The 15,808-nt window shown below is 37.3% G+C and overlaps 1 protein-coding gene across 9 annotated transcripts in view; it reads left to right on the top strand.

Annotated features, from left to right (window-relative positions):
- TBCD (tubulin folding cofactor D) overlaps positions 1–15,808 on the top strand; it is a 228,936-nt gene that overhangs the window by 120,039 nt on the left and 93,089 nt on the right. For all 9 annotated transcript variants that reach the window (XM_030534204.1, XM_030534199.1, XM_030534201.1 and 6 more), the window contains 4 exons: positions 5,295–5,380; positions 11,139–11,219; positions 14,142–14,215; positions 15,021–15,138. In XM_030534204.1, the coding sequence (XP_030390064.1) occupies positions 5,295–5,380; positions 11,139–11,219; positions 14,142–14,215; positions 15,021–15,138 (359 nt within the window). The remainder of the gene's footprint in view (positions 1–5,294; positions 5,381–11,138; positions 11,220–14,141; positions 14,216–15,020; positions 15,139–15,808) is intronic.

Here is a 15,808-nt window from a genome sequence, read left to right as displayed (position 1 = left end):
AGGATACTGGGCTAGATCAATTACTGATCTAACCTAGGGTATGTCTACACTACGGGATTATTCTGATTTTACATAAACTGGTTTTGTAAAACAGATTGTATAAAGTCGGGTGCACGCGGCCACACTAAGCACATTAATTCTGCGGTGTGCGTCCATGTACTGAGGCTAGCATCGATTTCCGGAGCGTTGCACTGTGGGTAGCTATCCCGTAGCTATCCTATAGTTCCCACAGTCGCCCCCGCCCATTGGAATTCTGGGTTGAGAGCCCAATGCAAAAACAATGTCGTGGGTGATTCTGGGTAAATGTAGTCACTCAGTCCCTCCCTCCCTCCATGAGCGTCCATTTGATTCTTTGGCTTTCCGTTACGCTTGTCACATAGCACTATGCTGTGGCCTCTGTCTATCATAGCCTGGAGATTTTTTCAAATGCTTAGTCATTTCATCTTCTGTAATGGAGTTGTGATAGAACAGATTTGTCTCCCCATACAGCAATCAGATCCAGTATCTCCCATACGGTCCCTGCTGGAGCTCTTTTTGGATTTGGGATTGCATGGCCACCCGTGCTGATCAGAGCTCCACGCTGGGCAAACAGGAAATGAAATTCAAAAGTTCGCGGGGCTTTTCCTGTCTACCTGGCCAGTGCATCCGAGTTCAGATCGTTTTCCAGAGCGGTCACAATGGTCACTGTGGGATACCACCCGGAGACCAGTACCGTCAATTTATGACCACACTAACCCTAATCCGACATGGCAATACCGATTTCAGTGCTACTCCTCTCGTTGGGGAGAGTACAGAAATCGGTTTAAAGAGCCCTTTATATCGATATTAAGGGCCTTGTTGTGTGGACGGGTGCAGGGTTAAATCTGTTTAACGCTGCTAAATTCGGTTTAAACGCGTAGTGTAGACCAGGCCCTAGTATGACCATTCTTATGTTCTTATTCAAAAGACCTAGGGTGACCAGATAGCAAGTGTGAAAAATTGGGATGGGGTAAGGGGTAATAGGAGTCCATATTAAAAAAAACCCCTAATATCGGGACTGTCCCTATAAAATCGGGACATCTGGTCACTCTAAAAAGGCCCCTATTCTAAGGTCAGTTTTCAGTGTTAGGCTTTCTGCACTCCAGCTGCCCCAAATTCTCTGTCACGCCAGCTGAGTGTTCACTCCCCTAGTGATGGGAGGGAGGCAATAAGGAATGTGTCCAGAACTGATGTATGTTTCAGGATGAAGTTAGGATAATAGTGGAGGAAAGCTTTAAGGGTGGGTATCTTTTGTGATGGTGGCCCAGCTAGGGCTGAACTAAAACAGGAGGACATCCCAATTTCCTTGATTCTTCAGAGTGTCTAGTCATTGCAGAGCAGTTCACACTGCCTCCACATCATGTGGTACTGGATAAAGCAATAAAACACTTCCTTATGATTTGAGCTTATACCAGGTGGGGTGCAGCCCAAAGATGCTGCAGGTTTTAAGCCAGCCCTGCATATATATGAATGAGCCAGGTTTGTTTAAATGACTTCTCAAAAGTGTCCAGGAAATTCCAACAAACTTTGGATGATTGTGCTGCTTTAAAAAAAAAAAAAAAAGTATGAATTGTCAACACCTGAAGCTAAGAAAATACATACTTATGTACAAACATGCCGTCTTGGTGAAATGATAATTTTGATTATACATACGTATTTTATAATGGAAGTGATTGTAGTAATGGCTAAAATTATTTTTGCCTTATCCATAATATCAAGATTTCAGGATATTCTCTATCAGAGCTAGAGGTTTTCAATACATTATAACCAACTGAGGCTGAACAGATAGAACGACAGACACATCCACGCAATTTGTTGTAGAATGGCCTGTAGGTTAAGTATTCATTTATGCTCTTCTTTGTCTGAAAATGTCAACTTTATTCCACCCTTGTACTAGGAAGGTCAAGAGAACTGCACACAAGCTTACACTATCTGACGCTTTCATGTCCCCAGTACTAAATTTACTAAACCAGTTTCAATTTCCCCTATGAGAGTTTATGCATCTTACATGTACATCTCATCAAGAAAGTAAGAGTTCCCATTTCAAATCTTAGCATTATTTCTTTGTTTTTTAAAGATGTGGGCAAATTAAATCAATATTTGGCCACACATTTTCATTCAATGAAAGATTTATAGGGTGGTTTATAGGTCAGTCAAAGAGGTTCAATCCCAAATTAATCTATAGGCAAAAAAAGTCATTGCCAGGTGTATGTTGATACATTCTGTCTGCGTTTGAACTCATTACAGATTTAGCTAGTGCACAGACAGATAACAGATACTGCATATGTTCTGGCATTTTTTGGAGGGATCTACAATGAAATAGTAACTTACCATGGCACAGAACCTGACAGTGAAATGGAACAATATCTGTGACTCACCTTCTTCCTGTTGGAGGAGTAGTGAACCATTTCTTGCTGCCTAGGAGAATGGCTACTTCAAACCATGAGATACACCCATTATATCTCTTTATCTCTGTATAATATGATGCAGCAGACATCCTTTCTCTGAGTAGGCGGGAAGTAAAGTACTTATTCTCCAACCAAAGCACTAATACTTTTAATAATTAGATGAGAAAAAAATGTGCAGTTTTGTTGCTTTCTTGTTCCTGACTGCATCAGCTCTGTAATGTATCCTGTCCTGGAGGTAAGAGCAGTATATGTGTGCATGCCACAGCAAATATGTTACTGTTCACTGTTATGATAGATTTAAAGATTCCATGTAGGTGAAAGATTTTTTTCTTTAAAAAGTCCCAGAATATATTTAAGAATAAATCAAAGTAGAAGCACTGTTTTAAACAAAATTAATTTTAATACTGAGTGCACTTTTTAAAAATCCTTTGGCAGAATGGACACTTTCAAGATTATTTTGCATTCCTGTAGCCTCAGTGGAGAAGGAATGCAAACCAAAGAAATTGTCCAGATTTCCCAGAACCTGTACTTCCTGCACAGCATTCATTGTTTACATATCATGTGACCTCTCCTTTTTGTAACTGGGTGTAGTGTGTTTGGTTATTGGCTAGTTTATGTTTGTCCTTAATTATTGGTCAAGTAGGCCATGTTGTCTCCTCGATCAGGAAATATAACTTTGTATCATAACATTATACTAAATGAAATCAGGGTCAGCCAATCAAAATTCTGAATATCTGAGCAATTAGACATGTTTGGTGGTGAATTTACAGCTGACAACTGCATACATAATCATATGTTATGAGTGTCTTCTGAAAAGAGCAATAATACATTTGCATAGCACAATCAGAAGTGTGATTGCTACTATGGAATTAAATTGGTTGAAAAATTGTTGGGTTCTGTGAAAACTTTCTTTAGTTAAGGATAAACACATCATGAAATATAAATGGAGATTAGTAAATAACTCTCTTTACTTTTTAATATGTGGTGATTTTCTTTCCACCTGTCCTCTCCTACACAGTCTCTACTGGATGTTGTTCCTTCATATGACCTGAAAACCTGATTCTGCTTATATGTAAAACTTTATATTTGAGTGATGTGTATATGTCTGTATATGTAAGATTTATACAACATTATTTTCTGTAATAGTAACAATATTGCTAGTAAAAAGAACAGGAGTGCTTGTGGCACCTTAAGAGACTAACAAATTTATTTCAGCATAAGCTTTCGTGGAACAAGTAATTGAAGGAAAACTCTTGTTTACAATGAAATTTGTTTTTAATGTAAATATCTATTCCCTCTAATAATGCTCACTGCCTCTGTGACCGCTTAATTGCAATGAAAGGTGTAGTTAATTATCTTTCTGGAATTAGGCATGACTGTGATAAGCAGTCCCCTCAATTCCAATTGATAACAAAGGAATGAGGGTGTTTAGTTCATTGTGAAGGCAATCAGTACCTGTCAGCATTGAGCCCATTGTTTCTAATTTCTAATAACACCTTTGATTTTTTTTTAAATAAATCCTTTTACAGAGATGAAGGTGTTTAAGAGATTTTCTGTGTTATTGGATATTCCAATCCTACTGTTTTTCTAAAATTAATTTCAGCACAAACATTTTGATATGAATTTATTTACTGTGCATCCTGATTGATGCAGCTTATACTTAGTAAAACTATGGCATTTCCAGTTTGATAGAAATCCTAAGAAATTACACATTGATCTGTGTGATATAACTGCTCTGTGTCACTGTATCATATTTTTTCCACTATGTTATCTTAGCCATGAGACCTAGATCACATTGTAAGTTACTCAATTTGCTGTAATAGAAACATTTTGGGTGTTGTAAAAAATTTAGCACATTCTTAACACATGAAGTTTATATAGCATGAAGATGGAGGGACTTTATTTCTTATAGCAGTGTTAATGGGTAGGTCCACAATAAGTAATGCTGTTAGCTTTCCATTATAATTTACTATTTAAGAAATTTACTGTAGCCTCCTGAAAACAAACTATTTCTGTCCATCAGAGACAATGTGAAGAGGCTACCAGGAAAGCAAATCATAATGAATGCAGATGGCAAAGGGAGTGAGTTGGGGAAGGAAACTTCTCCAAGGCCAAATGGAAGTGGTGTCTCAAATACTTGGTTGGTCAATGATGGATAAATTGGATGCCATTACAATGCAAGATTAAGATGATAAACCTACTTCAGGGAAAGTAGATAAATCTGAGATATACAGTGTTGTTTAGGGGAGAAATTTTAAATTATGAAGTGGTGGGCATCTTGTTACAATGTCTGTATTGTTCTGAGTGTAGCTGGAGGTATAGGTCTAGATAGATACCCATGGTGTGAAAAAGATGAGTAACAAAACAAAGGAAACAAACATCATGAATCCACAAACTGGTGCAGGCCCTTCACCCTCAAAGTGAATCTACCAACAATTAGGGCTCTATTCTGACTTCGGATACACACATGGTTTCCATTGAAATTGGCCACATATCCAAAGCCGTATTATGCCACTTTTAAGGAACATGGAAATAAGCTATAAAAATGCAAATATGAAGCATCCAAACTTGAGGACCCACACCAAAATATATTTTAAAAACATTTTAAATTAACCATTTCAAAGGATACCTTAATATTACTAAACTTACTGCCTGCTGTTGTTTACTCTATCGCTTGGCCATCCTCTTTTAAGTGGAGTCAACTGTTCAGCACATCAGATATCTCTTTTGTGTAGATATACTTTCCACAAAATCAAGAATTAGTGTGTATAGGTGATGCCTGTTAGTATAGGTGATATTTTCAACTGTTGACCATTAATACAAAATTTGATCAATCATTATAATTTTTTCTCCTATTAATATTGATAGGGGACTTTTCCACATGGCATTGATATTGTGACTGCAGCTGATTATTTTGCTGTTGGTAACAGAGTTAATTGTTTCCTTAATATAAGGTAAGTTCCTATGCATTAGTTTTCCTACACTTAAGGTGCCTGCTTAATTTAATAGAAATTTATTACTTTATAATATTATCTTTTTTAATAAACAGAAAACTATTTTTTCTTATTCCTATCTGTGAACACATATTATGTTCAGAACATGGCAAAAGTTTGAGTGAGGTGGCCCAAGGTTCTAAACTGGGTCTGATGTTCTTCATTGTTAATTAATGATCAGTAAAAGGGGATAACAAGCAAAGTGGTAAAATTTGCAGGTGACCCAAAATTATTTAGATTAGTCAAGATTTGAGTAGACGATGAGGGACTTAGAGGGAATCTAACACAACTAGGTGCATGGGTGGCATGATGGGAGAACAAATTCATTGCTGACATATGCATGGTAATGCCTGTTGAAAGGAGTAATAGTTGCTGAGGTCTTGTCTACATGGAAAGTTACTGTGAGGAAGCCAGGTGTGTGAATCTACAATGCACCAGCTTCTTGTGTAGTAGTGTCTTGTGTGGACACTGCTATATTGCAGTGAAAGTCTTGGACTGTGGCTTAGTATGCTACTACTTCAAAACACAGTACTCTAAGCTGAATTCCGAGACTTTCACTGTGCTGTAGAAGTGTCCACATAGGAGATTACTGTGCAGCAAGCTGGTACTCTAGATACACATGGTGGCTTGCTGTGCAGTAGCTTGCCATATAGACAAGCTATAATTTCTATATTAGCTGTAAACACTAATGATAAAGACAAAGGCATCATGATGGACCGCTCATTGAAAATCTTGACTCAGTGTGCAGCAGTAGTTGAAAAAGCAAAGAAAATGTTGTTGTGTAGGCTGCATAAAGAATTGGATGGAGAATAATATTTAAATAATGAAAATGCTGTTGTAAATCAACGGTGTGTCTTTAGCTGGAATACTATGTTCAATTCTTGTAACCCATGTAAAAACACTGCTAGCATGGAAATAGAGGGGTTCAAAGTCAGGTGATAAAAATGATTGGTAGCACAGAGACTTCCTTATGAAGTGAGATTGAAAGGCCAGGACTGTTTAGTTTAGAGAGGAGATGGATTAGAGAGGGTCTCCTATTAATCTTCTCCTAATACAAGAGTAAGGGGACATTCAGTGAAACAGAAAACACATTTAAAACTGATACAAGGAAATATTAATTTCCCAATACAAACTTAATTTATGGAACTTACTGCAAGAAGGTATCAAGACCGAGTTTGGCAAGATTCAGGGTATGTCTTCACTGCAATGTAAGCCCAGGGTTAGCGGACTTGAGTCAGCTGACCCATGTTAGGAAGCCCAGGGCTTGTGCATCTACATTATATTTTAATCCTACATTAAGACATTTTTCTAATCTGTGTTCGAGCCTAGGGCTCTGGCCTCCATGCTGCAATACACAGACCTGAGTTATAGTAACCATATGCTAGGTTCGCTAGCGCCTCATCCCCTTTGTCCCCAGCCCCCAAAAGTGGTCGCTCTAGTCCTAGGACCATGCTGCACCGTGGGAAAACTTTGCTGCCAACCCTGATGTTACAGGAAATTTGAAGCAACTTGCTTAGCAAAAGACTTGGTCGGTTCGCTCTCCATTGCAAACTCAGGAGGCTCTATGATAGTGTGCTTGTGGATTGGTGATCAGAAGAGAATGGGTTAATGCTGACCAGACTGCTGCCATTCACGAAGTGAGGGTGGCTTTCATTTTCAAAAGACTGGATTGCAGATTGTTGGGATAGAAAGAACTAAGGAACTTGTCCCATGGAATTGTGGGATTTTTCTGGCTGACTCCCGGGACTCAAGTCAAGTTGGGCTGCATCAGCACTGTAAAGCAGTAGGGCTTGGACCCTACGTCCTGGCTTAACTCAAGTTCAGACCTTCCAGCCTTGCAGGGTCCTGGGACCCTGGGTCCAAGCCCTAGGTTAGTACAATTGTTGTGTAGACACAATGGGGGCTATGCTTGAGCCTGGGCTCAAGCACAGGCTTATGTTGCAGTGTAGACTATTAACTTATTTATATTGAGCATATTTTTTTTCGAGTTTTCTTCAAGATGTGTTGCTCTGCTATGTGCACTGTATCTTGACTTAAGCCTACTCAGCTAGCAGTGTAATGATTTAAGTATTCCCTTTTCTCTGTGACTACACTCCTCTTTACTGTTGCACTATATGGAGAGCCATCTTAAAGTTAGAAGCATGTTGCAGTTTTGGCTACCCTGTATTTCCGCCCACTCTGTTTCAGTGTCCTGTTCTATCTCAGTAAGGGGAGGTGAAAAAGAATGGCTATTGCACACATCATGCAAGGAATTATGCATTTAAAAATATAACATATATAACAATGGGGGGCGTCATGCCTAGTCAGACAGTATAGAGCTACAGACCAAATGCCAGGAAAACAAATGGGGAAACGTGTCAGAGGGGTAGCCGTGTTAGTCTCGATCTGTAAAAGCAGCAAAGAATCCTGTGGCACCTTATAGACTAACAGAGGTTTTGGAACATGAGCTTTTGTGGGTGAATAACAGAGGTTTTGGAACATGAGCTTTTGTGGGTGAATACGGTATTCACCCACAAAAGCTCATGTTCCAAAACCTCTGTTAGTCTATAAGGTGCCACAGGATTCTTTGCTGCTTTTACAAATGGGGAAACGGCACTTTCTGTACACGTACCTGCTTTTAAATTCCCACAAAGCAGAATAACAGGTTTAATGTTTCCCAGTCGTCTTATTGTGATCCTATTCACTTTGCTTGGGCTATATAGTGTTTTTTGTTTTGTTTTTTCATTTAAGTGATCATTCTTTGTGTTTGTACATAATTCCCACCTTATGCCTACTCTTTTCTTTCCCTAGTCCACATCCTTATTTTACATGTTGCTTATATCCCCCAGCTAGCCTATCTTCAACCAAACCAAACTAGGGAAATGCAATTGATCATATTCTCTGAAGTCTGTGGAACTGCACCAATTTGCACCTGCAGAGCATATGGTCTACTACTTTTAAACTTTAAAAATGTACACAGCCTTAAACGAAATAGTAGATTTTTCTGGCTTGGGGATAGTGAGACATTTGTTTCTCTTCACTTTTTGTTTTATTTTGTTGATGCCTATACTGCTGTCTATTCTTCCAAGCTCTCTGGTTCAGCTCTCTTTTTCATTGTGACTTTCAGTGTGGTGTTAAGCATAGGTGATAAAAATGTTTCTTTTGCTTAAGGGCAAAAATATTCTAAATTAAAAAGTCCTGCTTTATTTTGCCTGCTTACAAAGCTGATAACAAAATATTTCACAGCTCACTCTAGATCCTATGGCTGCTTTTTTCTTTTCTTAATTGCTGCTGCACTGATCACTTTAAAAGGAATTTCACTTAGTTACTAAAGTGTGATTCCTTAAAACCGTATTCACTATTCTTAAACAAGTTTTTGTTCCTAAAGTGTGTTTTGTCATCCCGTTTGAGCTGTAATTAATTGGGTGAATACTTCATTAGTTCCTTAATTCTTTGTGTGAATGACATCAAAACACAAGGGGATAGGTATATATTAAATTGTCTATATAGAAAATATGTACCATTACGTTATGGATGGAAGAATGGACCTCTCTGACAGGGCCTCTCTCCTTGATTGCTTAGGTATAATTGCTTAGGTAGTTTTAAAAAGCAGTAACATGGTGTACAGAGTCCATAGTTCTGATTTAGAATCTCAGCCCTTCACAGAGTTCTGTCACGTGACTCTTACGCCTGCATAGATTCCCAATAACTATAAAGGTACTGTGTCTGGGTGTAAAAGTGGGTACATAACTTCCTTTGAGGAATCAGAGCATTAATAAAGTTCTGACTTTGGGTGTGTGTTGTTCTATGCCTTGAACTGGTAGAAATAATTTCTGCATTTGACTATTTTCATTAATGAAGGCATATTTCAGAGATACAACAGCATATATAAAAAGTTGTAGGGATATTGCCGCCTCATAATTTTTACTATATTGTTAGACGGGCGGGTAGCCCTGCATATTATTAAAGTTGCCCACACTTCCAATAAAGACCCAGTTTTCAGTTTCTTATAACTTTGCTAAACGTAACTATTTGGGCTGAAAATTTTCTATGCTGAATGTCTAATTTCAGTAGTAATGCTTTGGCCATTTCTGAGAACAATGAAAAACAGTGTTTTGTCCATTTAAAAAAAAAATCTGGTGATTTTGTCTTTGAGAAGCTCTGATGTACCTATGCTTTAGAGCGGGCACTTAAAATTTGGCCGGGGGAGGGGAGGGGCTTTGTATCAGAGATGTACCTTTTGCCATTCCAGTGAAAATCTGCCCAAATTTGGCCAAGTTATAAGCCTTTACAAAATCACACCTCATACATACTCAGTAGAGACTTTAGCAGCTAATTCCCCAAACATTCTGTCAGCATTGGGTGTGTTCCAGCCCAGGTGTGAGCAGTTGCAGCTGTGAAATGCAGGTCATGCTGGATCTGGGTATCTGAACTGGAAGTTGGGGTAGATGGGAATCTGAGACTGGCTAGGCAAGGAGGCTGAGATGGAAAGACTGAGATTGTCTGAACAAGGAGATGGGGCCTAGCTGGTCAGGGAGAGTGGGACTGGGTAATGGGAGGTTGGGAATGACTCGGCAAGGAAACTGGTAGCCAGGTAGGGGAACAGGGATTGGAGAATGGGATTCCGTAGGTAGGGCACTCATATGAGGATGTTGGGGAACTGAAATGACTGAGCAAAGGACTTGGACTGAAACCAGTGGAACGGGAATGGGGAGGTGGACAGACCTGTAGAGGTATGTGGGTGTCAGCCTGATACCACATGATGGAGTTCATGTTTTTCAGTTTTTTTTTAACACCTCTGTGGATCAGCAGTAGAGTTGGAACCTTTATATCCACTGCACAGATCTTGGTCACTTGAGCTAATGGAGTAACTCATAGTAATAATAGACTGTCCTCCATGTACACTAGCACTAGAGGGGGATGATTCACATACTATGCCAATATAGTATAATAATACTGTACTATATACTTGCAAAAAAAGCTCTTCCCCCAATCTAATCTTGAAAATAATTATAAATGTAGAATGTATTAATCATTGGATTTAAACAGTAAAATCTATAAGCAGTTTATTTTTTCTAGTATTTATTGATCATTTAATTCTTTATGTGTGTATACAATGGTTTTCACTGATAATTTCAAAGTATTTTACAAAAGTATTGTAAATATTAACATAATGAATGTTACATAATGTGGAATATCATGTTTTTATGCACCCCTTTTAATAGACAAATAGGTAGTACATTTTGAAGGTTTTTTGTTTATTGCATTAAAAGCAATGCGTCAAAATCTTCAAAGCAGTACAGTAGAACCGCAGAGTTACGAACAGCAGAGTTACCAACTGACCAGTCAACCAGTTTGGAACTGGAAATATGCAGTCAGGCAGCACCAGTACCATTCTGTACTGTGCTAAACGTAAACTGCTTAAAAAAAAAGGGATTTTTTTTAAATTGACAAGGTAACGAAATTGTTTCTGTGCTGCTTTCATTTAAATGAAGATGGTTAAAAGCAGCATTTTTCTTTTTCATAGTAAAGTTTCAAAGTGGTATTAAGTCAATGTTCAAACTGTAAACTTTTGAAAGAACTACTATGGTATTTTGTTCAGTTATAAATATTTGAGTTACGAACAATCTCCATTCCTGAGATGTTCATAACTCTGAGGTTCTACTGTATGTGCCAAGATTCAAACTGATATACATTTTGTATTCTTTTATATATATGGATGTACTTATTTCTTTTTCAGCGTGTACATTGCTAGTTTTCCTGAGTATACACAATCAATGATTGATCACCTGGTTAACACGAAGATCAACCATTGGGATGGGTATGTTTCAAACATATAACTTAATATTATCTGGAAGTCAAATATTCTGTAAATTTTATTTTTCCAAACTCTTTAGTTATCTTTCTTTAAAGGGAGAGGGTGGTTGTTGTCTATTTGTTCTTATCTGTAGTGTGGTAGGAACTAGAAGCCTCGATCAGGATTGGATTCCATTGTGCTGAGGCTTACAAATGCTGGTTATATTTTCCTGAATCAAGGACTAAGGGACTGAATCATATTCCTTAGAACTTTTAAAAATCATATTATGGTAATTATTTTTTAAATAAAACAGGCCACTTTGAAAGCTGTTTTTTAAAGTATTAGCAGATTTGTGCTCCTTTTTAATCTTGGAAATTCATAACAACTGTTTTTTCCCTGAATGATAACATTTAAAAAAAAATGTTAACATATTAGAATTGCTAATGTATTTGTTTGGGCAGGCAATGGTTTACATCAGTGGTTTTCAGTGTGGGGAGGTGCCTCAAAACTTTCTAGCAGGGCATGAAGAGCACTCCCACTTACTCATGGAGTCACAACAGCACTCAGATTTGGCCCCTATGTAATGACATCATGGATTGCATGGACATAATGAAATTATTCCAACACTTGTGATTTTTTCAACAACAGGGAGGTGAATATGGGCACTTCCCCATTGTTGGAAAGCTTCACTTAAAACATGTTTTTAGTTTTCGTGACATTTAAACTTAGTTTTAGGAGATGAATAAAACGCATCAGTATTTAATACATTACATAGTAGATCTGAGTGTAAACATCATCACCATACAATTATCATTCATTAAGTAGACTTAATACGTGAAGTTAAATGTTGCATTGTTGCATGAAGATAGAAATGTGTATGTATAACACAAAAGTGATGAAACACTACTATAAACTATTATTACTGCTCATGATGATGTTCCTGGAAGATCTGAGATGAGCCCTGAGGTGCTACCATCCATATTTGTTTTGCTTTTCCTCTCCCTTTGTCTCTTTCAGCATTAAGTTTTTATTCATGTAGCCAAGAGCTAACTGCAGGCTGCCTGGTTTGGGCCACTAGTGTTTGGGAAAATGCCATGTTCCATAACATTGAGTGGTGTCTTATTTTGTGGTGTGGAAATAGATAGTCATAGACTTTAGCCATGCTTTTTTACGTGACAACTCTCAACTGGATTGGATGTTTGAATTAAAAATCGGAAACATTTTTTAATGGTAATTTACTTCAGGAATGCTAAGCAGTGTTCTCCTTAAAATCTCTTGTTTTGGCATGGAGAAATGAAGGGGAAAAAGCAAAGCACCCATTTATCTCTTTGTGAGACTTATTGTCTTAGTCACGGTTTTGTTCAAGTTCACATTGATTAAATGTTTGTTCATACATGTGTCTGTGTGGGACACTCAGAATTCAGAAGTTTGTCCTTTCTGTTGTAATTTCACTGTGTTGTAAGTGTTGCAGAATCAAGAAATATTAGAAGTAGAATAAGAAGAAACTTCTGTTAGAGAATTGTGAGGGTGTATTTTGAGGCTTGATCTTTAAGAAAAGCCTAAGGATTTTCAATTGGAGTTGGGCACGTAACTCTTCTAGGCTCCTTTTGAAATCCCAGACTAAATCAATTCTGAGAAGTAAACTAGTTGATTAATTTCCATGTAAATTAATATTTTTAAAAATAGGTTGCACAAAATATGTTGACTGTTAGGGAATCTTTGATACTTGGAGCCAATGGATGATTTTTTTAATTAAGATTTCTGATATTTGACGTATTATGTTTAAAAAAACCAAACTCAAGTGTTTATTCTTCTAGAATGATTACACAAAACAGTCTGCTAAAAGTTCTGTTGCAAATAGAATGACACACAGAAGTGAAGCAATAATAGTTTGTATATGTCTGGTGTATGTTGGATTTCCTTTGACTTCCCCCTCGCCATTCATCAACTTGTAATAATTATTGATATTGCACGATGTGGTGAAAATGTATATTTAATAATATATATGTTACACAGAGCTTTTGTGATTAATCTTATGGAGTTTGTGAGCTGTTAGATATACATATTTTAAAACGAGTCTAAGCTTATTTACTTGGTTTTTCAATATTCTTTCTTTAAAAAAAAATAAAAGAAATAAAAACCAATAACACTTGAAGTAAGAGTGCGGTACCTGTAAACTTAAATTTAAAAAGCTGTAACTATGATCTTGCTGCTCCGGGACCACAATTATCCTTTTCTTTTGCTAGACCATGACAAAAAACATCTACAGCAACAAAATTTTTTTTTTATTTCTGATTTCCTTACTCTTAAGAAAAAATTAATTTAGCCAGTATTCTATATAAAAGGTAGTTTGACTCTCCCTGAATTAAGAGTAGAAATCAGCAAGGGAGAATAACAACATTAAAAACGAAGGTAAAACATTTCTCATTATCTGTGGAAGGCACCTGTGGATTTCCTTAACATGGTTTCTCAGAGCACGTTTGTTTCTTACATTATTGTATAGCCTATAGTTTAGTCAACATTTCTATCCTTTTGTGTCCTTTGAGGGTCTTTTAGTGTGTGTGGGCTAGTGTGGGATACAGTATCTACTGAAGAGCGTCCCAATATATATCATTCAAACAATATATATGAAGTGGATTCATTTTTCATTCCTACATTTAATAATGCAAATACGTTTCTTCGCTGGAAAAATGTTAAATTCTCTCACACGCAAAAAGACAGAGGAAACTTGAGGTATTGAAATAAGCCCTGAAACAAGGGTGTAGTACTAGGCCTGTATGGAGCCTATTGAATTCATCAGGATTCTGTGCTGTGCAGGGGTTGGTCTGTGCAGATCAGGATGGCGTCATAATATGTAACCGTTTTTGTTATGAAGAGCAGCAGTCAGTAACTGATACTACAGTGATTTATGGAAGCTGAACAAAAAACTTTCTTTAATCTCCACAGTGTTATTCGAGAACTGTCAACCAAGGCTCTGCATAACCTCACTCCACAGGTCCCTGAGTATATGACAAATGTGGGTAAGTAGCAATATTTCTGTGTTTTATATGACACCCCATATCAAGCGTCTCTGGGCACATAGCAAAAACATACCAACAAAACAAGACTTAAACATAATACAAGTTAGTATGGCTTAATAAGAGATTAAGCAAGATTTTCCCCACAACCAGATATAGTGGTGCTGTAATTCTGATGGCGTTAAAACTTTCGTTTAATGAATTACAGTGACATTTAGGAAATTAGGGAGAGGAAAAGGCAGCAGAATTTTCAAGTTGAGGTTAAAGCCAGTCCAAAATGTAAAGTGACTAATGTTTAAAACAACAGACTAAAGCAACTGAAGAACCACTTTATGCATAAACGAAAAAAATCAAGAAATGACTGAGAGCATCTTGAAATCCAAAGATATCTCGATTAGCACACGTAGCAGCTAGCAAGCTACAGAGTTCTATAAATCTTTCCAACATGTGTGGTTAGTGTAGATAAAATGAAATACAATGCATTTAATATGTGGCTAATAGAGAGCTAAAGGAAGTATTTGCTCATAGTGTGTCTTTGGGTGGGGAACCATTTTTGTTACACCAAACTGAAAAATCTAACTTTGGAAATGGAAATTCTTGATGTATTTTGATGACACAGGAAAATCTTATCCCCATTTTTAAAACTGATTTTCAGATTTAGGGATCTGAAAATGTTCTTGCTCTGTATCTCTCTAAGATACAGCTCTGGGGAAGCTGACTTTTCTAGAAATGATTTTTCCACATTAATTTCTAGACAGAAGTGTTTACATATAATATGTAATTACTATTTTTATCTCATTTCTTGCAGTTTTGCCAAGACTGCTACCATTAGCAGTGGGCACAGATTTGCACACTCGCCATGGGGCCATTCTTGCCTGTGCTGAGATCACCCATGCACTGTACAAACTAGCAGCAGAGAATAATAGGTATAAAGACAACATTATCTAAGTTATCATGTTTCTTTCTAATGTATAATCTTTCAGAAACCTCTCCAGTATAATTATGAAAATCTCCATCTTAGAGAACTTCTCTTCTCTTCTCTTGTGATTTGTGTTTGTTTTCATCAGTGCTGCCAACCCTTCACACTTTACTTGATGAGGTTATATACCTCAGATCTAAATCCATGAGTAATCATGAAAGTGAGACCACCTGTGGTCACTCTCAAGCAAGAATAGAGAAGACATTGTCAAAAGTGTGGTTTAACCACGACGATTTGCCAGACTACTACTGAATGAAGCATCTTTCTGCCTTTTCTCACATTGCTATTTGAGTTGGATTGATGTAATTTTTCACTTATTTAATTTTGGTCCAGAAATGCAGTTTATATATATTAAATTTAGCATATGTAACCAGCATGATTGCCATAAATTAGTTGGTGGAGTTACTTATTCTCTCTTCAGCCTTCACTGGAATGGGTGGTGGTGTGTACACCTGTGCAAAATGATTGTAAAACACCAGCAAATTGTAATTTGCCACTCACTCACACTAGTATCTATTGGGTTTCCGGGATCACTCACACTAGTAGTAGCATTTTAAATTTACTCTATACTGATAGGTATAAATAATTACACAAGATTCAAAGCAGTGGATAGTTAG

This window comes from Gopherus evgoodei, chromosome 15 (genome assembly GCF_007399415.2).
Source record: "Gopherus evgoodei ecotype Sinaloan lineage chromosome 15, rGopEvg1_v1.p, whole genome shotgun sequence".
Lineage (NCBI taxonomy): Eukaryota > Metazoa > Chordata > Testudines > Testudinidae > Gopherus > Gopherus evgoodei.
This window is presented reverse-complemented; position numbering and strand designations above follow the sequence as displayed.